General features: G+C 43.2%; 2 protein-coding genes across 4 annotated transcripts in view; both read right to left on the bottom strand.

Annotated features, from left to right (window-relative positions):
* The window catches only part of LOC115079264 (mucin-5AC-like), a 264,061-nt gene extending 247,973 nt beyond the window's left edge, over positions 1-16,088 (bottom strand). For 2 of the 3 annotated variants that reach the window (XM_029582610.1, XM_029582612.1), the window contains exons 1-2: positions 15,805-16,088; positions 7,318-7,405 (exon numbers count right to left, since the gene is read on the bottom strand). In XM_029582610.1, coding sequence (XP_029438470.1) covers positions 7,318-7,405; positions 15,805-15,837 — 121 coding nt within the window. In that variant the 5' untranslated portion in view covers positions 15,838-16,088. The remainder of the gene's footprint in view (positions 1-7,317; positions 7,406-15,804) is intronic. The other variant, XM_029582611.1, reaches the window with a different exon arrangement.
* Positions 16,089-18,487: 2,399 nt separating this feature from the next.
* LOC115079492 (intestinal mucin-like protein) lies at positions 18,488-21,874 on the bottom strand. Its single transcript, XM_029583117.1, has 3 exons — positions 21,787-21,874; positions 21,326-21,449; positions 18,488-18,788 (listed from the first exon to the last, which is right to left on the bottom strand). Exons 1-3 carry the CDS (start codon positions 21,872-21,874, stop codon positions 18,554-18,556), a joined length of 447 nt encoding a protein of 148 aa, XP_029438977.1. The 3' UTR covers positions 18,488-18,553.
* Positions 21,875-25,414: the final 3,540 nt, after the last annotated feature.

The raw sequence follows: 25,414 nt of genomic DNA, 5'->3' as shown, positions 1-25,414 counted from the left end.
ATTCAGAAAACAAAATGTGCAGCCAAGCCACACATTTTGTTTCAGAAATTAGCGCCTACCCAAAGGTAGGCGCTAATTTCTTTGGGCACCGGGAAAGCGCAGGGTAAAAAAAGTAAAAAAAAAAAAAGAAAAAAAATTTGAAGTCGGCCCGCGGCTGTCGGGTCGAAAACTGGACGCTCAATTTTGCCGGCATCCGGTTTCCGAGTCCATGGCTGTCAGCGGGCTCAAGAACCGACGCTGGCAAAATTGAGCGTCGGCTGTCAAACCCGCTGATAGCCGCCGCTCTGGGCCAAAAGGAGGCGCTAGGGATGCCGGGCCTCATTTAAATACTGAATTGCGCGCACAGGCAAGTGGCTCTCCCGCAGACTTTACTGAATCGGCCCGAAAGCTCTGTAATAATCTAATTATACAGCAATATTATCATATTTATTTTCCAAGTACATGCCTCTTAACTCCCCTGCATAGCCTGCCAGAGAGAACCACGTATATGAGTGCCTATATTTCGTTAAATCTTCTACTTACTACAGTATTTATTTATTCAAACAAGTGTAGACTGCATTATCTATGGTTTTAAGTGGCTCAGAGAGTTCACATCCATAATTACTTGCAGCCTGCCAGACAAACCCAGCAGCTAGTTAGATTCTATCACTAGAGCCTGACATCTGAGATCTACTTGATTCTTGGGCAACTAGGCACTAGTGTTTGATGTGAAAAGGTGTTAAAGGAACGGGAGCTTAGTTTAGAAGGCCAATTGTTAACCTGCCAGCAGTGTGAATCTCCCAGAGGAGATTGTCTTGTGAAATACTTTGAAGTAACTGCCTTAGAAGCACAGATATAGAGGAAAGCAAAATCTGAATAAACCTTAGTGCAGAGGGAGTGCTGACTACAGAACTTGCATCTGCTGAGGTAAGTTGGAATTGCTGGGAATGAGCACTTAAAATCTTTTTTAAAAACGTCTTAAAGGGTTAAACTATTACAGGTTGTGTTTTATTGTGTGTTAGTTTATAAGGCTAGTATTTGCAAATGTGTGTGTTTAGAAATAGAACTTTGGGTTAATTTTGTGAGCTTGCCACTGTTAAGAATTGTGAGCATTTAGAAATAATTTTGTGAACTTGTGTAAGTTAGTATTTGCTTGCCACTGTTAGTAACTGTAAGAAAAAATAGTAGTTGTCACTGTTAAGAGTTGTGAGAGATTAGAGATAATAGGCTATGAGATGATTTTGTGTGTGCCAGAAAGTGCGCGCAGATATTAAAATCTACCCCTTAACTCTGATTTTAGTGATTGACTTATTTTAGTCTTGTCTCTGGTCATTCACAAACTAACACAAGTTACCTAGATATCAATTTAAAAAATGTTAACAGGTGATTTTTTAAAGGAGTTACACATGTAAATGTAACATAAGATCGTAGCAATTTTCAAAATCCATTTGCCTGTGTAAATGCACTTAACGCAGGTAAATCCTATGGATAATTCAATGACATACATTGTAGCAATTTTCAAAAGCCCACTTACATGGGTATGGTGCATTTATGAGTGTAAAATCTTTTTTTTTTGTAATTTGTTCTTTATTAACAATGTCAAGACATTTTAAAAAAGTAACACACGACTACATCGTGAGCAATAGAAATACAAGGCATGTTCATCAAATGACTAAATTAACAATGCACTTCAGTACTTTCGTGTAAAATTTTTTAATCATGTAAATGTTTTTTAAAAATCAGATCTTATGATTTTAAAAGACACCAAATAATTAAAAACCTCTTAATCAGAGAGACATATCTACTACATAATCAGCTTTAAAACTTTAGCAACTTTTAATACAATTAAGATGCAGACAAAAATCCAGCAGTGAATTAGGGGCTATCAAATCTTTTGCACTGAGTACCACATGTATGATTATCTACCTGTTGGTAAGGTGTTATATGTGTGCAATTGGTGCAAAGAGCACAAGGCTCTCAGAGAATGAGTCCAATCTACAAAAGGCAGTGTGGTAGACCTGGAAGAGCTGAGGCAGACAGAGAAGTATATATATGAGATCTTCAGGGATATAATAGAGTGGTCCCAACTCCAGTCAGTCCACAAATCTGTTGTATTGCTTAGGGAAGCAAGGTCGCTTGCCAGGAAACCATCACCTTGGTAAGGTAGGAAGTCAACCTGTAGCTAGGACCTGCTCTCCAAGTGATGCATTATCCTCTTGCACTGAAGATAGGTCTACAGGGCCATGCACCCAGGAGTGAAGGGTTAAGACGGTTGTTATAGTGGGGGATTTGATTATTAGTGTTATGCTCTGCAGCCGCAGATGGCTGTGACCGCCTCTGCTCACCTCTTTGCTGCCTTGGATCCGTTGTGGGAACTTGCGGCATCTGCCAGCTACCACTGGCCTTCCACCCTCCGTTCTCGGGCCTTCTCGAGCAGCATAGACACTGCCGACTGCCATCTTAACCGCAGGGTTGCCTAGGCGTGCGCGCTCCCCGACCTGCTTTAACCATGTCAAGGCGGGAACCTCGGGGGCATCCCCACCAGATGACGTCACTCAGCCTGGATACTTAAGCTCACCAGTCCAGACAGACAGCAACTTGGCAACGAGTTCACTTGCTACAACTATCTACTCTCTTCAACGCTGTTCCGGTTCCTGTTTCTGTGTTGGAGGCTATCGGGTACCCGCTCCTCGGGGGCCCTATCTCGTCTCTTGGCTATCCACTCCTCGGAGGGCCTTCACACGGATTCCTGCCTGCCTCGTTACCCGAGGTTTCTCCGGACCAGCTATTGCCTTCAGTCGGTGTGAGTACTACACTGCAGATTCCTGTGGTAATATCTACGTGGGAACTCTCTCCGGTGTACCCCGCTCTGTGGACCATTGCCGTGACATCTGAAGAGGAACCCTCATTAACGCATGCGATAGCACTATATCATATGGTGCGATGCAAATCCGAAAAACAGGAGGGGTTAGGGGCGGGAGTGGGCTGGGTTTACCATTTTGCGAAACCCTATTGCACAGCTGTAATGCCGATTTTAGCTACAACTTTTTCAGGAGCATTAAGCCATGTGATAGCTTGTGTTACGGCTGTATCACCCATTGCAATATGTTTTGCGGATGCCAGTGTTGGTAGTTTGAAGCTCCCAGAGCACCCACCTAGCTATAAAGGACCTTGGGGGGGGGGGGAGGGTGAGAGAGAGAGAGAGCGCACCTAGCCTTAATGACCTGACCCTAGATACGTATTTATATCTCTATGGGAGGCCTACCTAGTAATTTGAGGTGAGGTTTAGGTATTAGTGTAGGGGGTTAGGGGCTACTTTCATATTCAATGTGAGATGTACGAACAGAACAGTACTCTCTTGTGAACATTTGATGACCCTCGAAGTGAGGAAACTCACCCAAAGATGAGATTTGTGCAATGATGTCAAAGTGGCCCCTAACCCTTACACTAATACCTAAACATCACCTCGAGTTACTAGGTGGGCCTCCCATAGAGATATAAATACCTATCTAGGGTCAGGGCATTATGGCTAGTCTCTCTCTCTCTCTCTTTTCCTTGTAGTAAACATGGTCCCTCCCAGAGGTTGTATGTAGGAAATACCACATTCTGGCACTTATCTCAAAGTGCAAAAAAAGTGATCGCAATTTGCGGTAACTTAACTCTTCGCATAGGTATTAGCGCAAATTGTGATAAACTCCCCAGTACCATAAAACATGCCCCTTTTCCCATCGCATGTGATATTTACCGCATTTTGATAAATCCAGGCCTAAATTTGTACCTGAAGCAATAGAGGGAAAAGTGACTTGCCAAAGGTCACAAGAAGCAACAGCAGGACTTGAATGCTGGTCTCCTGGTTCTTAGCCCACTGCTCTAACCACTAGGCTACTCCTCCTCATGGTATATGTGGGTACCAATGACATAGAAAGGTACAGGAGGGAGGTTCTGGAGGCTAAATGTAGACTCTTAAGAAACTGAAATGCAGAACTTCCAGGGTTGTATTTTCAGAAATGTTTCCTGTTCCACACGCAGGATCCCAGAGGCAAGCTGAACTCCAGATTCTTAGTGCGTGGATGATAAGATGGTGCAGAGAAAAGGGTTTCAGGTTTGTTAGGAACTGGGGAACATTCTGGGGAAGGGAGAGCCTATTCCAATGGGATGAACTCTATTTTAACTAGAATGGAACCAGGCTGCTGGCATTAACCTTTAAAAAGGAGATAGAGCAGATTTTAAATTAGATGAAGGGGAAAAACCAACAGAAATACATAGTTTGGAATGATGTATTTTTGAAGGATACTAACAAAACAGGGAAGTTAGGGCATCCTGATAGAGAAGATGCAATAAATGCTAAAGTATCCCATGTGCATTTAAGTAAAGAGTAAACAAAGCAGAAAAATTCCAAATTACCTTTGTCAACTGATAAGCAGGTTTTTAATACAAACAAAAAAACATACTTTGAAATATCTGTATTCAAATGCTAGAAGTCTAAACAATAAGAAGGGAGAGTTAGACTGTAAAGCAATGAATGAAGAGTAGATATGATTGACATCTTGGAGACCTGGTAGAATGGGCTTAACCAATGAGACACTGTAATACTGCATTATGTTATATTGCAATGATAGGATGGATCAAATTGATGGAGGGTTGGTGCTATATGTTGAAGAGGCATAGAGTTAAACAGACTACAAATTCTACAGGAAGCAAAATACACTGTAGAATATTTATGGATAGAAATTCCATGTGACAAGGGGAATAGATTAGCAGTGGGATGTATTACTATCCAGCTTCCCTGAATGAATAGATAGATGATGAAATGCTAACAGAAATTAGGGAAGCTAGGGGGACCTTGCTGAAGGTGCTTCCATTTCTCCCGATAGCCCTACTAATTTGGAGCCAGCCATCCATCTCTGGAGTTCTGACATCATCAGAGTACCAGAGCAATATGTAGCTGCATCCAGCGGCATGCAGTTGGGGAACCTTGCTGATGGTGCTGCTGTTTCTCCCAATAGCCCTACTAATTTGGACCTGGTGTCCATCTCCGGAGAGCTGACATCATCAGAGTGCCAGAGCTAAATCAAGCCATGTCCAGCAGTGCACAGTTGGGAGACCTCACTGAAGGTACTGCCATTTCTCCTGATAGCCCTACTAATTTGGAGCCAGCCATCCATCTCTGGAGTGCTGACGTCATCAGAGCGCCAGGGCTATATCTAGCTGCATCCAGCGGTGCACAATTGGGGGACCTTGCTGAAGGTACTGCCATTTCTCCCGATAGGCCTACTAATTTGGAGTTGGCCATCATCAGAGCACTGGGGCTATATCTAGCCATGTCTAATGGTGTGCGATGCTGAAGCAAAACACCAAAGGGACATGCCCCTTTGGGAAGATTTTGCTTTTATCAACTAAGGGGAAGAAGCGAAAGGGGAAACCATCAACCACCCCCTCTGCATCGACTCTGGTAAGAGGTCCCATGAACAAATATTTATTACAATCTGCTATGGTTGACCCAGGAGATCTGAGCAGGGAGAGGTTTGAAATAACCACCTACTCTACCTAATTCACCCAGTACTGAAGAAGGCACACCTGGATGTGAAACTAATGGTACTTTCTTTCCATCTAGTATACCAGTTTGAGGACTGTTACCTTAAGGTCTGGTTATATGTTAAATGAAGATCACAAGTTTATTCAGACTGTAGCAGCTGGTGGAATTAATACTTTTGAGTTAAGAGTAGTGATTCTGGAGCCTGTTTCTCTTCCATCTGATGTTCGGGGTGTTAGGGTTCCTCATCTAATAGTTGAACCAGGGGAAATAACATTAAGGGACATCTGGCAGGGGGTAACTTGCACTGAATCATCCTTAGCTGGTACTGTTGAGTGTTTATGTGCTTTTTCTGCTGGAGTTTTTGCCAAGTTCTTAGATTTGGAAACCAGAGTGGCTAGGACTGAACAGCAAGTATCAGGCTTATTATTTGATGTGCCTACAAGTCAATCATCTGTATCAGTGATTATCAAAGATAAAAAAATGAAGCTCTAGAGAATACCATAAGAGCCCTTAATTTGAGGTCATTGTATTTTCCAAAAAGAAGATGGCTTTCAGCGAATGAGTTCTTAAAAAAATATTTTGTGGAGGTTCTGCAATTGTCTAGTGAGAAAGAGTTTGTAATTTCAAAATGTTATTCCTTGCCTGATAAGAGAATTTCTTCTAATCCAGAAGAAGGTAAATCAGATGTACTGGCATCTATTGTCAATTCTGATCTCTCATTATTTCTTCAGGATTCGCATGATATTATCTCTACTAGATCTACTTTATTAGTGAGTTTTTCTCTGGACTCCGATAGAGACTTGGTAATAAGACAGCATTTTAAATATAAAACTGAGCTTTCTGTGGCCAGTGTATTCAGATATTCCCAGATGTGTCTAGAGCGATACAGATGAGGAGGAACTTCTTTTTGTCATCAAAACAGTGAGTTATGGATTTAGGAGCTTTCTTTAACTTGAAACATCCATGCAAATGTATAGTTGACTTTCAAGGGAATAAGTTAATTTTTGTTGACTCAACTCATCTAGAGACCTTTTCATCAAAAAGGTTAATAAGTCTGAATAACTTTAGATAGTTTTGGCTTTAGTAATTATTTGGTGGCATTGGATATTCTATGAAAGTGTGAATTGTATTTCTTACTAATTATTTTCTTTCCCCCCCCCCCCATGTTTTATTATGGAATTCATATTTTGAATTTATCAAGTTGTGAATTTCTTCGTGCAAGGCATTTGTTCTTCTATTATGTATATGACACCCTTTTCTTTGCTTTTACATTGTAATAATGTTTAAACATCAATAAAAGAAAAAGAGAAAAAAAATTAGGGAAGCTAACAAAATTAGCAACTCAGTAATAATGGATGATTTCAATTACTCTGGTACTGACTGGGTAAATGTCACATCAGGACATGCTAAGGGAGGTAAAGTTTCTAGATGAAATAAATGACTGCTTTGCGGAGCTGCTGGTACAAGAACAGACAAGAGGGGAGCTATTTTAGACCTAACCCTTAGTGAAACATATGATTTAGTGTGGTTAAAAAGTGAAATGAGAGAGGCTATTTACCCAAAAAAAAATCTTTTAAAACATGGAAAAGAAATCCGTATGAAGAAAACAGGAAACAGTAAAAGCACTGGCAAATAAATAGCAATCAATAAAATAATCATAATAAACAAGTAACCTATCATAAAATAAACATGAAACCAAAAGTATACAACTACTTTATAAAACATGATAAGAAGAACCAAACTCAGTAATATTATTATTTTCCCTACTTTATTACAGAAGAAGTTGAGTAAAATCGCCATACCCTTTCCTTCTAGAACACTGATTGTGTAAGTCTGGAAACAGATCAGGAAAGCCACAATGTATGTCCATGCTAATCTTCTTTCAACCTGCTTCATGCCATGAATTCCAGACGGGAAAAAAATGAATTACAAGAATTAAAGAGAGCAACACACACACAAAAACAATCTATACCATTTATTTCAATCCTGTCATATTGACTTCGTAGCCAGTCAAGTTATTTATTTATTTATTTATTATTCACATTTTTATTCCATTGACCCAGGAAACTAATAATTGATCAGGACCAATATACAACATAATCAAGTCACTATCCTTGATTTATAAGGAATTACAGAAATTAGAACGAGGAGATTGGATTATGAATCTGGGTTCTAGTTGGAGACATGAATGTGCTCTGCCTTTAACTGACACTACTTTGTTAGCTTGCTTCCGGAACATAAAGAGCTTGACGAGCATCAGTTACTTATGTGAGATACAATTTAAATTTTTGCATAGAGCTTTTCTTTCTCAACAGAGGGCATTTAAGGCACACATAGCTCCAACAGCGGGATGTATTAAATGCAATTTAAATGAAGGTTCTCTCTCCCATGCTTTTTGGAGCTGTTCTCTCATTTCTCGTTACTAGGTTAGGCTAATATCATATTTCAGTGATCTGCTAGGTTGTGCAATACCACTATAGCCTGCATTAATATTGTTTGAAGTAGGTTTATCCACTTATGTTCAAAAGTCGTGGAATGCCTTTTAGTACGGAAAGTACCAGCTCAAGGGAAGCGTTCAATTTTATTAGCATGGAGGGAGACGTTACCACCATCTTATTGGCAATGGCATAATGCTGTGCATGGTATGCTGGTCATGGAGTCTATGGTTGCTAGGTAATTTTATCATTCCAAGACAACATTTTTAGATGTTTGGGAAATATATATTAGGGATGTGCAGAAGGAACGGATTCAGCTGATTCGGTATTCGTTGGGGGCCAAATACGTTGAATTCGTTCAATGGCGGCCCCGATCCGTTCATACATTACATTCGTTTTCCAGTTCCCATTAAAGTCAATGGGGGAAGTATTTGCAGCCTATTTTTGGCTGCAGAATTGGGGTTTTCTTATCAATTGTGATGAAAAAAAAAATCAAGGACAAAGGACATTTATCCAATACCCCAGTATAATACAACAATAAAGTACACAATGTAAATGCAGTAATAATTTCAACTATCTCCCTAGTCGCAGCTTTAAGAGGGCAACACAGCAGCATTATCACATCCAGTGGCGTAGCCACGGGTGGGCCTGGGTGGGCAGGTGCCCACCCAACTTAGACCCAGGCCCACCCAACTGGCACCGGAACTGCAAGGCTGTCGCGGGATCCCATCCCCGCGACAGCGAACAAGAGAACCCACGCCTCGCGCGCCATCACAGCACACATGGGGAAGCGCTGCTGCGGCTGTATGGCCAACCGGTCTTCCTGTTCGGGGGGGGCGGAAGCGCCGCACGCAGCTTCCGCTTCCTCCCCCCAATGCAGGAAGATCAGCTGCCTCTCCTGCTGCCACCCGTTCTCCTGCTATCTTCGGACCAAACGGCCCTCCGAATTTCCTGTTAGGGGGAGCGGAAGCGCCGCGCACAGCTTCCGCTTTCTCCCCCAGAGCAGGAAGATCAGCTGCCTCTCCTGCTGCCACCGGCCTCCTGCTATCTTCGGGCGTCGGGCCGTATTGCCCGCCGATCTTCCTGCTTGGGGGGGGAGGGAGGAAGCGGACGTTGTGCGCTGCGCTTCCGCTCCCCCCCCCCGACAGGAAGTTCGGACGCCCGAAGATAGCAGGAGTCCGGTGGCAGCAGGAGAGGCAGCTGATCTTCCTGCTCTGGGGGAGAAAGCGGAAGCTGTGCACGTGCTTGAATGTGTATGTGTTGATGAGAATGGGAGTGTGTGTGGGTGAAAACTGGAGCCTGGGTGTGTATGTGGGTGAGAATGGAAGCTTGAATATGTGGGTGAATGGGAGCTCGAATATGTGTTTGTGTGGGTGAGAATGGGAGCTTGAATGTGTGTATATATGGGTGAGAATGAGAGCCTGGGTTTGTGTGGGTGGGTGAGAATGGAAGCTTGAATATGTGGATAAGAATGGGTGCTTGAATGTGTGTATGTGTGGGTGAGAATAGTACCTTAAATGTGTATATGTATGGATGAGAATGGGAGCTTGAATATGTGTGGGTGAGACTGGGAGCATAGGTTTGTGGGTGAGAATGGGAGTCTGGGTTTATGTGTGTGGGTGAGAATGGGTGCCTGGATGTGCGTCTGTGTGTGCATAAGAATATAAGCCTGGGGAGGGGTGAGAAAGTGAGAACTTGAATGTGAGCTTGTGGGGGGGGGGGGGGGGGGGGGAGAGCATATGAGAGTGAGAGCTTGAGTGTGTGAGAGGGAGTCTATGAGAGAAAGCGTGTATGTGTGTGTGTGTGTGTGTGTGTGTGTGTGTGGAAGGGAAGAAGACAGTAATAGAAGAAAGACACTGAAAAGGAATTAGGAAATGAACTATAAGGGAAAAAATGGGAAAAAGAGACCAGGACCAACTGATTAGAAAAATACAAAGATCAGACAACAAAGGTAAAAAATATATATCTATATTTTGAGATGTTAGCAATTTAAATATAAGCAACACAACCGCTCTCTCAAAATTTATGGACAGGTAGGAGCCGTGTATAAAATCGTAATAATAAGAAGGCTAAAGTACCACAAATCACCGTGAATTATGTTTGTATCATTAAGTAAACCTCATACTTAGGCGTAGATGTGAATGCTATGCTGCATAATTTGGCATTATTTATCAGTAAAAAAACAACTAGTAGACCTGCATGCCTACAGCCCACCCATGTTAACCTTGTGCCCACCCAAAAAATCAATTCTGGCTACGCCACTGATCACATCTATTACTTATTAGAAACATTACATTTTTAAATAGCATCTAAATGTTATGTTTCAGCTAAGTGATTCTCTTTAGAAAGTTGGTTCCAAAATTGTGAAACAGCACAAAAGGACTGCATTCAGATGACTGACAATCATAGCACTTTTTGAGATGGAATACAAAGAAGGCATTTAGTAGCAGACTGGAGAGCACACCCTGTAATATTTGGTCATCTGATTTGCCAGATAATTTGGGGCAATATCAATTGGAGTTTTCTCATTCTATTAGCTGTCAGTCCAAAATATAGCACATTACAATAATCCAAATGTGACATCAATATAGTATGTATAATGATTTTAAAATATTCATTAAAAAATGGTGTATTTATTCTATGCAATTTTTTTCAAAAGAGAGAAACACTTCATTGTTAATAATGATAGGTGAGAGTTCAAAGTCAAGCCAGAATCAATGATCAGTCCCAAACTAATTACCTGATCTTTCACCAAAAAGGCAATATCCTTCACAGAAATTTTTTGGTTAAAATTGCCCCTTGGGTGAATTTCTAACTCAAAGCACCTCACTTTTTTATGGATTCAGTCTTAATTTTTGTTAGCATATCCACCTAGACATAACAGCTAAACAAAGATTTATATCCGATACTGCTTCCTTATATCTAGACCCCAAAATGGTTTACAACTGAATATTATTAGTGAAAATTTGGTAATGCATCTGATATTTGCTGATGATATATGTTAGGGTCTAAAGATATATATTAAATAGCAATGGGGAAAGTAACTCTCTGTAGACTCCCTCTTTGCAGAGAGAAACATCCACTTACAGTAACACTGTGTGACAGTAAAAAGGAATGTAACTGGAAGGCCATATCCTGAATGCCTAAGAGGGTCAGTTGTTAAGACTTTTTAGGCTGTTTACTGCATGATAAATGGTCTAATGAAGGGATAACGTGAGGTATTTGAAATACCTTGTGTTATTCTGCTTCATCACATACATTTTAATGAGCCAATTAGCATGCATGGAACACCCCATCAGTGAGTCCAGCCTGTTCTTTTCAGAATCCCTGCCCAGATTTGCTGATAGTAACACACTGGGAAGGGATTTCACTTACACACCTTGGGTCTTAAAGAATAGCCATTCCTCATTAGGAAAGAACCCACAACCCACGGCAAAAGGACTGGGAACTCTACAATTGGGACTTAGCCTCAGTATTGAGTATGGCCCCCTGCAAAGATCAGCAAATACTTTGAATTGGATGCTATATTAAAAAAAGGAGAGGAATAATAAAGAGAAAAACAGGAAGAGGTCAAGGAAGTACAGGAAGATGAAGTCATGGAGAGGAGCAGGCAAAATGTGAATTCTGAGGAAGAAAAGGGTAAGTCTGGGATAGAGCAGTGATGAGTAAACTAATACCTGCAGGCCAGGACCAGCCCGTCTCTTCCTTTTTAGTGGCCCACCTATCTCTGAGCATTCACTAATATCTACAACCTGCTGCTGTGCCTGTCATGGACCTTTTGCAGCCCACGTGATTTCATCAGTGACTGCCCAATATTGCATGTTGTCAGCATGATGTTAAGGGCTGTTGTTTATGATAGGTGGTCTGTAGGGGGAAGGCAGCAACACATCAATGGGACAAAGACAGATATGCAGAAACATAGATGTGAGCTGGTGGCTGAAGAATGGAAGAGTCTATGAGTGGAGCGTATCCTGCCCATAGCTGAAGAGTGAAACAGGCTGCTAGAGGAACCCATTCCATCAGTGGCTAAAGAGTAGAAGAGGCCTTGTCCATTTGTATCTTTCCAGTTCATTGACCTATACATACATAGTGAGTGTGTGAGAGATGGAGAGCATGTGTGAATGAGAGAGAAAACATGCGTGAGTGAGAGAAAGAGCGCTCCAATGGGGACGACCTCCGTTCGAGGAGCTCCAAGGCAGAACCACCCTAGTACTTGGTATAGACAAGAGCAGGTAATGTGGCCCCAATTTAGAAAAGTGTGCCCACCCTGGGATACAGGGAAGTAGAATAGCCTGGATAAAGGAAGACTTGTTGCCCACAAAGGGCAACAAAACACTCAAGGGCTTATCTTGTGGAGGCTTTCTAAAACCTGTGTTCTACTGTCCAGCTTGCCCCTTGTGTTCATCTATGAGGGGTCTTCTGACCATCCCTGATCTCAAAAAGATTTGCTTGGCTCAATTTCACAAACGGATGTTTTGGGTGGCAGGCTTCCAGCTATGGAATGAACTTGATAGTTTCAAGGAAGAAAATGACCTTCTGTGCTTCAGGAAACTTCTGAAGATGTATTTGTTTTCTCTGGCTTTCCAGATGAAACCTTTTTGGCGTGGGTGTATGGTTACTTAACATTGTCTGGAGAAACGATTATTTAACTTGCTTATGTATAATTACATTAGTTTGTCTTTGTTGAATTTGTGAACCTTTAGGCCAAGGTGGAATTGATGCAACCTGAAGGAAGGAGCCCTGCAGGTCTCCACCATCGGCTGGTGGACCCAGATGAGGCAGAGACCCAGCCCATATTCCCCTTGGGTTGAGCCTTTGGGTGCTAGGGCAGGCAGTTCTTAGGCTGGGACCTCTGCAGATGGTAGAGATTTGTTGAGGTTGCCAGGTCAGACTTGCAGTGAGTCAGGCAAATTTGGTAACAGGCAGTGATCAGTGGCAGGTGGTGGTCAGGAGTATCCAGGGACAGATAGAAGAAAAGCAGCAGAATGCGGTCAGTAGTATCCAGGGACAGGCAGAGTAGCAGCAGGTGGCAGTCAAGAGAATCCAGAAGTCTGGCCAAGGTCAATACCAGATATCTGTCTAAAGGGAAGGAGGGATGAATAGGTAGACAGGAGAATGAGGAGCAGACAGGAGGGTAGCAAGGAGACAAAGATAATCTGAAGAACTGAAGACGAAGACACGGTAACTGAAGACACGGACGCTGGAAATGAAGATGATGAATGCTGAAGCAACTCACACTAATAGAAGAAGGGAGACCTGTTGCCAAGGCAAGGAAGAGGTGAGCAGGAGGGCCTTTTATAGGCCTAAGCCTGTGAGGCCATCGACAGGTGCCATAGGGAATGTCCAGTGATGGGCCCTTTAATAATCATGATGTTAGGTGCACGCACACCTAAGGGAGGCCTGGTAGGAAGGCAGCAGCATCCCTACACGGAGTGCATCAGTGGTGTCTTGCTTCATTAAAATGAAGCATCCTGCCATGCGGGTAAACAGGGCAACTTGGCGGTATCAGGAGCTGAATGAGATGACCCGGGCCAGGGGGTGAGTGCAGCAGTTCACAGGAGGAACCAGTGGACTGACAAACATAACAGTACTCACCCCTTAACCCCTTCCCTGGGCCTCAAGATTTCTTGGGATAGTGTACGTGGAATTCCTTTAAAAGATTACGACCTAGAATGTTGACTTTGTATACTGTTTCTTCATCGATGGTTACATCCTGAGTTTCAGGCAATGCCCAACAGGGCCATGAGAGTACCAAGAGCTTGAGTAGCAAGATGTGAAATACATTATGTATCGAGTGTTGATGGCAACTTCAATTAATAAGTGATGGGCCCTAGTTGTCAAAGTACTAGAAAAGATCTATGTAGCATGGAGCTAAGCGCATGAATGAAACTCGCAGGAGTAAATGTCTTGTGCTTAGTCATACTTTCTCTCCAACGTTAAACTGAGGAGCTAGTCTTCTGTGGGCATTTACCGTTTTTTTGGGAATTTATTACCAGGCAATCTGGGTTTAAAAAGGATTTAGTCAAATCCCTGGAAGAAAAGACCATAAACCATTATTAGCCATGTAGACTTGGGTAAGTCACTGTTTATCCCTGGTTATGAGAAATAAGGACTGGACCTTTTCTTTGGAATCCTGCAGGGTACTTGTGACTTCGATGACTACCGTCAAAGACAGGATGCTGGGCTTGATGAACCTTTATGGCATTTCTTATATTCTTTTGTCCTTAAAAAATATGACAGTAACTTTCAAACCAGAGTGTGTGCGCTCATTTGTACGCATAGGTCACCCTGCGCCCAGATACGCAGCCATTTTATAACATTTTTGTGCACGTGAGTTATAAAATAGCCTGGCCACATGCACACGTGACCAAATTTTAAGTGAGCCTGCTTCTACCACATAAATCGGGGGATTTTAAAAGGGGCGCTCATGCTGATGCCATTCCCAGTTTACCAGTTTGCCCCCAGTTTCCCTGGTTGATAGGTCCTCCAACCCCACTGGTTTGATAGTCTTCACCCCTCCCCCCCCTCCCGTTAATGCTGACCCTTAAAACCCCACAAATCTGCCTATTTTTCTTTAAATTTTAACTTGTATGGCATTATTTATTTATTTGAAAACTTTTATATACCGGTATTAGTATGCAAACATCATACCGGTGCATTCAAAGCAACAGTAAAGTTATGCGGCAGGGGTCCTCAGCACATACTGGGTCGCGTCAGTATTTACGTGCACATCTTAGGTACACGCCCTGAAGTGCCCATGCCCCACCCAGACCCTGTCCACGCCTTGCCCCTTTTTGGAAACGTTGAGATGTGCGCGCTGCGGGAGATACGCGTGTATCTCGGCAGCTTTTAAAATCTGCACGGCGTGCAGGAACCTGACTTCTTCGCACATCCCCTGATTAATGCGTGCGTCAGGCTTTTAACATTCACCTCTTTGCTCATATGTTGAGAAGGTGCATAGATTCGTTGCATAAAAAGCAGTGATTCAAACAGCACTGAGAGGGGTTATGAAGTTACATGTGTAACTTTAAATTTCACAAAGTACACAAGTAATGGCATAATTTCATGCCCCATATTTAGCAGCATTACAAACCAATATTCCAACAATTTATATGGGTATCTTGGTTTGGAAAACAGAATTATTCTGTGAGGGCTTGAAAGTATGTGCATCTAGCTGTGCAGTTAGGCACAGTACTGAAATTGTGTCCTTTTAATCACACTGAAAAGCAAGGGTAGCTTACAAGCTGATTCATGATGATCTGGGACTCACTGCTTATTTCTTCTTTGAAAACACTGATAAAGCTGTTGTGACCTCCATCTGAGACTTGGCAGGGTATCAAATCAACTGCACTGTGAACTTATCTACAATATTAACGGACAGCGACCGACTACAAAACATTTTCGCAGTACATTCAAAACACACCTATGTTGTGTTTTCTATCTCACGGTTTCAAATTCACTAGACATACTCAGACAACTGGAGAGGGATGGCTGCACATTTTCTAATAAATTAGAAAATGGACACATTTCTTTTCAGAATGATGTCTCTGTTCCATTTTATAATGTACTGCATAATCTGGTCCCTGCGGCTGTGTCCTGTCAATGGCCCGAACAGGCCCAGAGTGCTAACGATGGCTGCACTGGCACTACTTCTCATGAGCTCTCATGCCCTCTCTACCACCTATATATGTAACAGAGGAAGGTATAGAGAGGACATGAGTGCTGGTGAGCACTGCTGGTGCTCTGGGCCCACTCTAGAGTACTATCTAGACAGACAGATAAGCAAACTCAGAACAGGAGTCTAGACATTGACCTTTGAGAAGAAGCTGGAAAGGTAGGCACATACACACACACCTGAATGTGAATTCTTGCTTTGATCAGGCTCATCTCCCAAACTTTGTCACTGCTGGCTATGTTTCATGGCAGTCTGCTCCTAGTCCATTGGGAGTGGTGAGACATACCCAACCTTCTTAATCCATCCTTTCCATATGATAAACGTCAACGAGGGGAGCTGTATTCTTAGTGAAATAAATGCGTGATACAAGAAGCAAGTTTGTAATGGATTCCTAAAGTATTTTTCTCTGCAGTAAAACTGAGGCAAGAGAATGCTAGAGGCGGTACGCGTCTTAAGCTGCAGTGGTGAGGGAGTCCTGGGTTCTGTTACTGTAGAGATAGTTTCAAAACAAGCCAGAGGACCTGACATCACAGTGATGCGGTGATGCCATAGGCAGCTCTGTTCTGGAATTCCACCCGCTGCAGTCTTCTGAGGCTCCCGAGATGCAGAGCGCCGCTTTTGTCAGGGATTGGCTGGAACTCATTCTGAGCACTGTCCACAGGGACAAGTAAGAAAAATTATAAATAAAACAAGGTTTTGCTGGGGCCTCAGGTATGTTGTGTGAACTTGCAAACACTGAAAACAGTGGAAGCGCCAGCAAAATGCAAAACCCATGAGAGAAAGCGCTGGACATTCTAGCAAATTGCTCGGAAAATAAACTGGCAACCGACGGCCTGAGTGCATGAGGTCGCTCCTGGACTCCCTGCCGGACTTTTGGCAAGTCTTGTGGGGGTCAGGAGGGTCCCCCAAGACTTGCCAAAAGTCCCTGGTGGTCCAGCGGGGGTCCGGGAGCGATCTCCTGCACTGGGGCCATTGGCTGTCAGTAATCAAAATGGCGCTGATAGCCTTTGCTCTTACTATGTCACAGAGGCTGTCACATGGTAGGAGCACAAGATGGCACCGGCCATCCATTGCTCCTACCATGTGACAGGGGCTGACCAATGGCATCGGTAGCCCCTGTGACATAGTAGGTCAAAGGCTATCGGCGCCATTTTGAAACCGGCAGCCAAGGGTGTGAGTGCAAAAGATGGCTCCCGGACCCTCCGCTGGACCACCAGGGAGTTTTGGTAAGTCTTGGGGGGGGGGGGGGGGGGGCCAGGAGGTTGGGGGGTTTGTTTAAATTGGCTTCTTTAGACAGCTGAATAATTCAGCAAAGATTCGTTGTATTCGTGGGGAATCACAATACGTTTCGCTTCCCCATGAATACAATGAATATGGCCCTATACGTTGCGGATTACCAATTCGTAGGGAACGAATGCACACCCCTACACTTGACATGGGTAAATCCTAGGGTCAATTCAATAGCACATATTGTAGCAATTTTCGCAAGCCCACTCACATGGCTAAATTGCATTTGCATGTGTAAAACCCAGTTTTAAGCATATAAATACTTTTGAAAATCAGGCCCTTAGATTGTAAGCCCTATAGGGATAAGGAAATATTTAATGTGCCTGAATATAATCCACTTTGAAGTGCCAAAAAGTGGAATATAAATCAATAAAATAACATAAATATACACAATATAAATCAATTTGGAGACACTGTGGCAACCTTTTCTTAGGGCTGTGTCAAGTTTTGCCAGACTCTGCAGCACCTGGGGGTGCCCCTTGCTATATACAGGGAGGACCCCATGAGAGATCTAAGGAAAGGTATCACAGCCTGCAAAGAACTTGGCCACTTTTCTCTAGGACCAATACAGCTCCTTGAACTCTGAACTTTGAGATTGAACCTAGCCAGGTAGCTGGGACTTGCAGCAGCTCTGGAGAATAGATCAGCTCTTCGAATGACCCCCTGCTTGTCTCCAATGCCAGAAGTGCTCCTTGGAAACATGCTTCCAAACTTCTGAGGTGACTTCTGTCATGGTGCTGGAGGGACCTCATGCTAACAAGGTGTTAGGAAATCTAACGACAGAAATAAGGCAGGGAAAGTGTTTGCCCCATCTGGAGGGGTTTGTGGCTCACACCAAGGTGCAAGCTGAGGCAGTGGTCAGAGTACCTGCAGAGACCCATTCAGTTCCTCTGTCCACAACTCATTGCCGTGATCTTCAGCTGGTCACTGAATCTCCCTGTGCTCAAAATGAGATGGTAAGCTCTGGGTGGCAGGCACTCTGTATCCACACACGTTATTTCATGCAATGTGAGGATTATTCTTATTGAAAAGTGTCCACAGGATGATTCTGAAATATGCTTTTATTATAAGCAAGAAACCCATAGGAAACAAAAATACAAATGCAATTTATGTGCTTAAAACGCTATATACAGTGCATATATATATATTTAAGTTTGAAATTTTAAAAGTACATCTAATTTAGCAGTGCATGATGTAAAACAGAGATGCTAACTGCCACCCACAGCAGGCAAGAATTTCTGCTCCTGGTGTACAGTAGATGTGACAATATTATCAAACTTGCCAGTTCTGAGCTGGGTTTATTCCTTGCCAGAGAAATACTGGCCACCTGGATCAAGGCATCTGTAATCCCGACTCAAAGGCAACCGGCCTTTGCTGTAAGACTTTGTGGCAGTCCATATTTATATATATATATAAAATATTTATATATATATATATATATGTATATATATATACACACAGATACAGTATAAGTGAATAGCAGAACAGTAATAAATACAGCAGCATGAGCAAATGGAAGGAAGGAAGTGTCCTCCGCGAAGCAAGGCATTAAATTTAGTTTGAACTCAGTTTTGATAGCAGTGGACCCTCATATAGATTCTGTTACTTTTGATAGCTCAGTCTCCCCTTGGCTACCAGTCCTTATTTCTGTGTGATGCCTGGCGTTGCCTGCTCGTTGTTTTCCTGAATCTCATCCTGCTGTGACAAGGCCACCCGCTCACAGTTGGTGTTGATACAGTTGCAGCGCTCCACGTAGGTGTAGCGGTGGGTCACATGACTGCCATCGGGGCAGTGTAGCTGCACTTGCCGGCTGCTGGTCTTCGCCTCCTGGCAGCAGGTACACTTGTGGGACATGGAGCTTGCCTCAGCTGAGTACCTGGTGGAGGGAGCAGAAAGGGAGATCCAGTCACCCAGGCTAAAGAAGCTCGGGATGGTAGCTAGCAGCTGGCCCTGAAATGCCAGGGGAAGGACTCAGCGTGGTCAAAGGGCTTCCTCATAGAAAGATTGACAGTGTAGCACAGCGATGAGAACACAAACCCACAGTCCTGCAGGCACTGGCTTAGGTCTCCCATACATAACTCAATGACCTCAAGCAAGTAGCTTATCCTTGCTGGACTGAAACAAGCCCCTACTTGTTTCAGTCCAGCGTATCTTATTTATAAATGCCATTATGTCAGACCTCGCCTTCCACGGCTCAAGATCTCTCCAATGTACATTTGTTAATTTTCTAGTTTCCTCTCTAGCCGTAGCCCCGCTACGTCATACCCCAAGTTCACTAGTCCCTGTTTTATTGTAACTTTGTCTATCCTTCTGCAATTTCGTTAACTGTTCTCGTTTATGTTCCTAGCGATGTTACTTCCCTTTGTTCCTTGTAAACCGATCTGATACGATCGAGATCATGAAGGTCGGTATAGAAAAGAGTTAAATAAATAAATAAATAAATAAATAAATCCTCTCTGTGCTCAGTTTTAGACTGCTAGGAGATGGGAACTGTAAGCCATTTTATTTATCTTAAACAGCACTGACTACATTGAATACATGATGGGGTCAATTTGAACCTGGTAAATCTGTTTAAAAATATGGCCTCTCTAAGTAGCTAAATGTTTCTGCTCAAATTTGTAGACCACACAAATTTAACTGGGTAAAAAAACGGAGCTGGCCAGAGGTGCCCCTAGGGTGGGTTTAGCTAATTTAGCTGGCTGAATTTTAACAGACAAATAAAGCTGCTGTAATAACAATCCTGTCTTGCTTCCCCTCCCTCGGCCCGTGAGCAATAAAAAAATTCCACTGACCTGAGCCTTGATCTCCCCATCCCACTTCCTTCTGGCACCCGATAAAAATAAAAAGAAAAGCTGCCTGAGCTTCAATCCCCCTGTCCCCCTGCCTCAGAGGGAAAAATTCCCCCGCTAAGCTACAAGCCCTTCTCCCTGTGTTTATCCAGGATCTGGCCCCCGGACCAATTTGCTGCACTTGAGGACTGAAACTCATAATCCCTGTCCTATAGAGAGGTTGCAAGATGAACCAGCACAGAGCAGTAATGCAGCCACATCAGACTCTCAGGAGAGTGGTATGGCTGCGTCAAGCTCCTAGGCGAGGTGGCAAAGTTGACCAGCATGATGTGGCAGTAGGGCTTTGAGCAAACCTGGAGCAAGTGCAGCAGGATGGACTGGATACACTTCCCTGCTAACAGGATAAAGGAGAAGGTGCAACTTCCTACAAGAGGTCAAGTCTATACAGTTGACAGCGGGGAGCTTTCTTTAGCACAGAAAGCAGTTGAAAGAAGGGCAAGGAAGTAGGATGTGTAGGTAAGTGCAACTGAGCAGACTAGTTGAATCAATTTGTCTATCTATTGACATTCACTGTTACTACGTTAATTGGTAGGGATGTGCAGAGCAAAAGTTTAAGTTCATATGTCCATATGTCCAAAGGGGGTCCCATTTGCGGTCAATATGGACATAAACAGAATTCAATGAGTTGAGTATATGTCCATATGTGCAAATAAAAATTTAAACCCCTCACCCTCCTTAATCCCCCCCCCCCAAGACTTACCACAACTCCCTGGTGGTCCAGCGGGGTCAGGACGCCATTTCTGACCAACTTTGCAAGGAGCACGTGACGTCGGCGTCACGTCGGAGTGACGTGGCGTCACGTGATTCCCCGCGGGTTCGTGCCGGAACGCTCGTTCGGCCCAAAAGGAACTTTTGGCCAGCTTGGGGGGGCCTCCTGACACCCCCAAGCTGGCCAAAAGTTCCTTTTGGGCTGAACGAGGGTGCCGGAAGCGACCCCGCGGGGAATCACGTGACGTCGGCGTGACGTGATTCACCGCGACTTCCCTCCGGCACCCTCGTTTGGCCCAAAAGGAACTTTTGGCCAGCTTGGGGGGGCCTCCTGACCCCCCCAAGCTGGCCAAAAGTTCCTTTTGGGCCGAACGAGCGTTCCGGCGCGAACCCGCAGGGAATCATGTGACGCCGCGTCACTCCGACGTGGCGCCGACGTCACGTGCTCCTCGGAAAGGCTTTCAGAAATGGCGTCCTCACTCCTCGCTGGATCACCAGGGAGTTGTGGTAAGTCTTTGGGGGGGGGATTAAGGAAGGTGAGGGGTTTAAATTTTTATTTTGGATCAACAATCGCGATTTCTAACTTATTCAACATAGCTATGTTGAATAAGTTGGAAATCCGATCGTTTATGTCTTATCACTTTTTTAAGTTAAAAAAAAAAAATAAGTAGTGTTTTACATTTATGTTCAATATGAATGCACACCCCTATTAATTGGCTTCCAGTTCCAAAATCAGGAACTCTACCAGATGAGCCAAAGGAGATTCTGTTGGCTTAGTGTTAGTAGTGCAGTACTTATCCTTTATTTGAAGCAGGGGATAAGAAGTAAACTCGTGGGTCTACATTGGCTTACTTACATAGAGAAGGTACCACAGGAGCCTTCACACCGTGGGATGCTCACTTTATCGAGGGATTTGCATTTATTGTGGGAAATGTAATCTTCATACTCCCGAAGCCTGCAAGAGCTTGTCTTCTCAATACCTATGGCCCAAACCCAGAGGTTAGAAACATCTTAGTCAGATAGAACCTGCAGTCACCCCAAAATCCCATTTTCTGAAGGTAAAACACAAAGCTTCCCATCTCAGAAGGGAAACCTAAGAGGGAAGGAGACTTACCCATGGACGTTTAGGTATTATAAACATCAAAAATTATTATTGATTATTAAAAAATAAGAGAAGAAAAGGGATAGGCATAGAGGAAAACATCTAAATCATGGTAAAATGACACAGTTTAAATGAGTTTTTATTGGATTTCTTTAAGTAGCTTTTCTGCAATTCCCCTGAGCCCCTGTGAGCAAGCATGTCCAGAACAATGTTACCAGTGATATCATACTCACTGATACCTGATTGGTTCACATGCTCTGTGTAATCATTTGTATCCTCAAAGTCAGCATAACCCAGTTTCATCTCCTCTGCTATATATATATATATATCTGACATTGTTCTTAACATGGTTGCTCCCAGGATTTCTTTGGAAAAATAGAGCAGCCGCTTAAAGAATTCAGTGGAAAACATTAAACTAGAAAATGTTATTGCTACGGCATGAGTGTTACAACTTTTAAAATACCAGAGTGCCCGCGTTTAATTTTTTTTTTAAAACTTGGTACATAAGAACATAAGAAAATGCCATACTGGGTCAGACCAAGGGTCCATCAAGCCCAGCATCCTGTTTCCAACAGTGGCCAATCCAGGCCATAAGAACCTGGCAAGTACCCAAAAACTAAGTCTATTCCATGTAACCATTGCTAATGGCAGTGGCTATTCTCTAAGTGAACTTAATAGCAGGTAATGGACTTCTCCTCCAAGAACTTATCCAATCCTTTTTTAAACACAGCTATACTAACTGCACGAACCACATTCTCTGGCAACAAATTCCAGAGTTTAATTGTGCGTTGAGTAAAAAAGAACTTTCTCCGATTAGTTTTAAATGTGCCCCATGTTAACTTCATGGAGTGCCCCCTAGTCTTTCTACTATCCGAAAGAGTAAATAACCGATTCACATCTACCCGTTCTAGACCTCTCATGATTTTAAACACCTCTATCATATCCCCCCTCAGTCGTCTCTTCTCCAAGCTGAAAAGTCCTAACCTCTTTAGTCTTTCCTCATAGGGGAGTTGTTCCATTCCCTTTATCATTTTGGTAGCCCTTCTCTGTACCTTCTCCATCGCAATTATATCTTTTTTGAGATGCATATATAGAGAAAGGCACTGTAAAGGAATAGATCTGAAAAAAAACCCAAAACAAAACATCTGTCTCTGATGCAGGCCTAGGACCCTGGAAGGCCATGACTTTTAGATGCCTGTGGTACTCTCTGCTTCAATTTACTGCTTGTGGCAAGGCTGGCAAAGGCTGGGTTAACCTCTCCATCCCCAGAAAAAAAAAACCTTCTCTAGAAGCAGCCCTAGTAGGAATGTGTAGCATTTCTTTTTCATTTTGTGAACATTTTCAGTAAGATCTACAGACACAAAAAATGCTCACCATAGACACGCTATTTCATCTATTGCTTTTCTATTCCAATGAGGATAATTTTGTTTTGCATGAATAAGCCAAAACTGGCAAAATTCCACTAAATTATTTCTTCAGGGTTTTGTTTTGTTTTTTTTTTTTTTGCAGCATTTTTCTTAAAGAAAAAGGTTTGGGGAAAAAGCAAAAATAGGAAAAAAATGTAAAATCTGAATGTTTTGTGCTTTTTTTAAAATGCTTTTTCCTTCTAGTTTTTTTTTTTTTTAATTTTTTTTAATCTATCTCATTAAGTTCCATGCTGAAGCAAATATAAAAAATAGATATTTTGCATTGACTTTTGTCATCTATGAAGGTAAAAGATGTTGCCAATGGAAAAACTTCATACCACTTTATGCTCTAAAGCAGGGGTGAGCAAACCTTTTGAGGCGCTGCCCCCTTTCCTTTCATGTGATTGCTTGGGGCGCCCTCAAGCTGGGTTACTCTATACTGTATATATTCATGCACACATACATATGTATATGTGAAGGGTATTCACCAAGCAGCCACATTGCCGACCAGTGGCTGAAAGCCCTCATTTTGTATCTCTTCAAGTTGCTGAAAGGAGTAGGCTCACGTGTACACATGGGCACAAAGAGGCAGACACCCTATAGCCAGACAGACACTGAGAAACGAAGACACTTCACAGAGAGACAGAAACCCAACGACCTGATAGGCAGAGGGATATGTACCACACCTAGACAGAAATAGCCAGACAGACACAGAGAAACAGAAACCCAACGACCTGATAGGCAGAGGGATATGTACCACACCTAGATAGAAATAGCCAGTCAGACACAGAGAAACAAAGACACTCCACAGAGAGACAGAAACCCAATGACCTGATAGGCAGAGGGATATGTACCACACCTAGATAGAAATAGCCAGTCAGACACAGAGAAACAAAGACACTCCACAGAGAGACAGAAACCCAACGACCTGATAGGCAGAGGGATATGTACCACACCCAGACAGAAATAGCCAGACAGACACAGAGAAACACACTCCACATAGAGACAAAAACACAACGACCTGATAGGCAGAGCATATGTACCACACCCAGACAGAAATAGCCAGTCAGACACAGAGAAACAAAGACACTCCACAGAGAGACAGAAACCCAACGACCTGATAGGCAGAGGGATATGTACCACACCTAGACAGAAATAGCCAGTCAGAGCGCATCATACACAGAGACAGACCGCATACACACTACATGCCATGCATCACAATGCTCAGGGCTAGCACATTTTTTTAAAACATTTAGGGGCCAGTCAAAACTTTTTAGGAGCTGAGAACCTCCATTTCACCCTGACCAACTCTTTTCTTTGCTTTTTTACTATTTCCACTAGTTTTTCCAATTTATTTGCAGAGTTTCTTAGTTTGCTCATCTTTTATACTTTCTCATGTTTAGATTTGCTTATTTAACTTTTTTTTTTCACTTTTTGCCTTTCTTCTTCTGTCCCCCATCTCCTCCCCTCCACCTCCATGTCCTTATTCTCTCTAGCCTGTTCCCCAATCCCCTCGCCTGCATCATCACTTCCTTTTCCCCGGTGAGCAACAGTTGTGGTCTTTCTTTCTGCATAGGGACCTGGCAGCTGCATGAACTTCTCCTGAGATGAGTTCTGAGGATGGAAGCACTTCCTGTGCTGTGGGACACCACAGTGGCCGCTCTCAGGTCCAGTTCTACCACAGAGTAAGCGGCTTCCCCCAAGCCCGCTATAGCAGAAGCAGCTCCACTCCCTGGTCCACCAAAAGAGACGTGTCTAAGCCTTGGCCTGCTTATTCTGTTCCGGCAGCTTCCTTCCCCTCCTGAGCTTGCAGTGCCTCCAAGGGACTGAGGCATCACAGTGTAGCCATTTTTTTCTTTCTTGATTGGGCAGCCAGTGGACCCCCCCTTCAGGATTGTTCAAGTCCGCCCCCCAGTTTGCTCACCCCTGACCTAGAGCAGGGCTTCTCAAACTGTCCTGATGACTCCAAGGCTGACTGGATTTTTAGGATATTCAAAATGAATATGGATGAGATATATTTGCAAATACTGGGTCTCCAATGCATGTGGCTTGACTGTGGGGGTCACCAGGACAGTTTTGAGACGTCCTACCTTAGAGACCAGCCTACAGTCCATGCAGTTGATGATCCCTTTGATTAAATTCAGATTACAGCAGTTCTAGCATGACCTCAACAAAGTGGAATACAAAACAGAAGGAAACATAAGAAAAAAGGAGATGAAAAATGAGAAACAGAGAGTACCCTGGTTTTATTAAGACAGGGAGTAAAAGTAACAGTAAAAATTTGATAGTAAGAATTTGAGCAGACATATCGCTCTTAGAGAAAACGTGTCTCTTTGCAGCTTGTTACTGGACTAATATAACAGTTATCCAGCGATGATATGCATGGGCCTGCGTAGTCTGGAAAGTTCACATACAATATAATCTCTGGATAATTCTC

This window comes from Rhinatrema bivittatum, chromosome 17, assembly GCF_901001135.1.
Source record: "Rhinatrema bivittatum chromosome 17, aRhiBiv1.1, whole genome shotgun sequence".
NCBI classification, from domain to species: Eukaryota; Metazoa; Chordata; class Amphibia; order Gymnophiona; family Rhinatrematidae; genus Rhinatrema; species Rhinatrema bivittatum.
This window is presented reverse-complemented; position numbering and strand designations above follow the sequence as displayed.

Coding starts and splice junctions, on each gene's coding strand:
- LOC115079492 (XM_029583117.1), bottom strand. CDS start 21,874: ATGAAACTGGGTTATGCTGACTTTGAGGATACAAATGATTACACAGAG. Junction 21,450..21,786: donor CAGTGAGTATGATATCACTG/GTAACATTGTTC, acceptor TTTGGGCCATAG/GTATTGAGAAGACAAGCTCT. Junction 18,789..21,325: donor TCCTGTGGTACCTTCTCTAT/GTAAGTAAGCCA, acceptor TCCCTCCACCAG/GTACTCAGCTGAGGCAAGCT.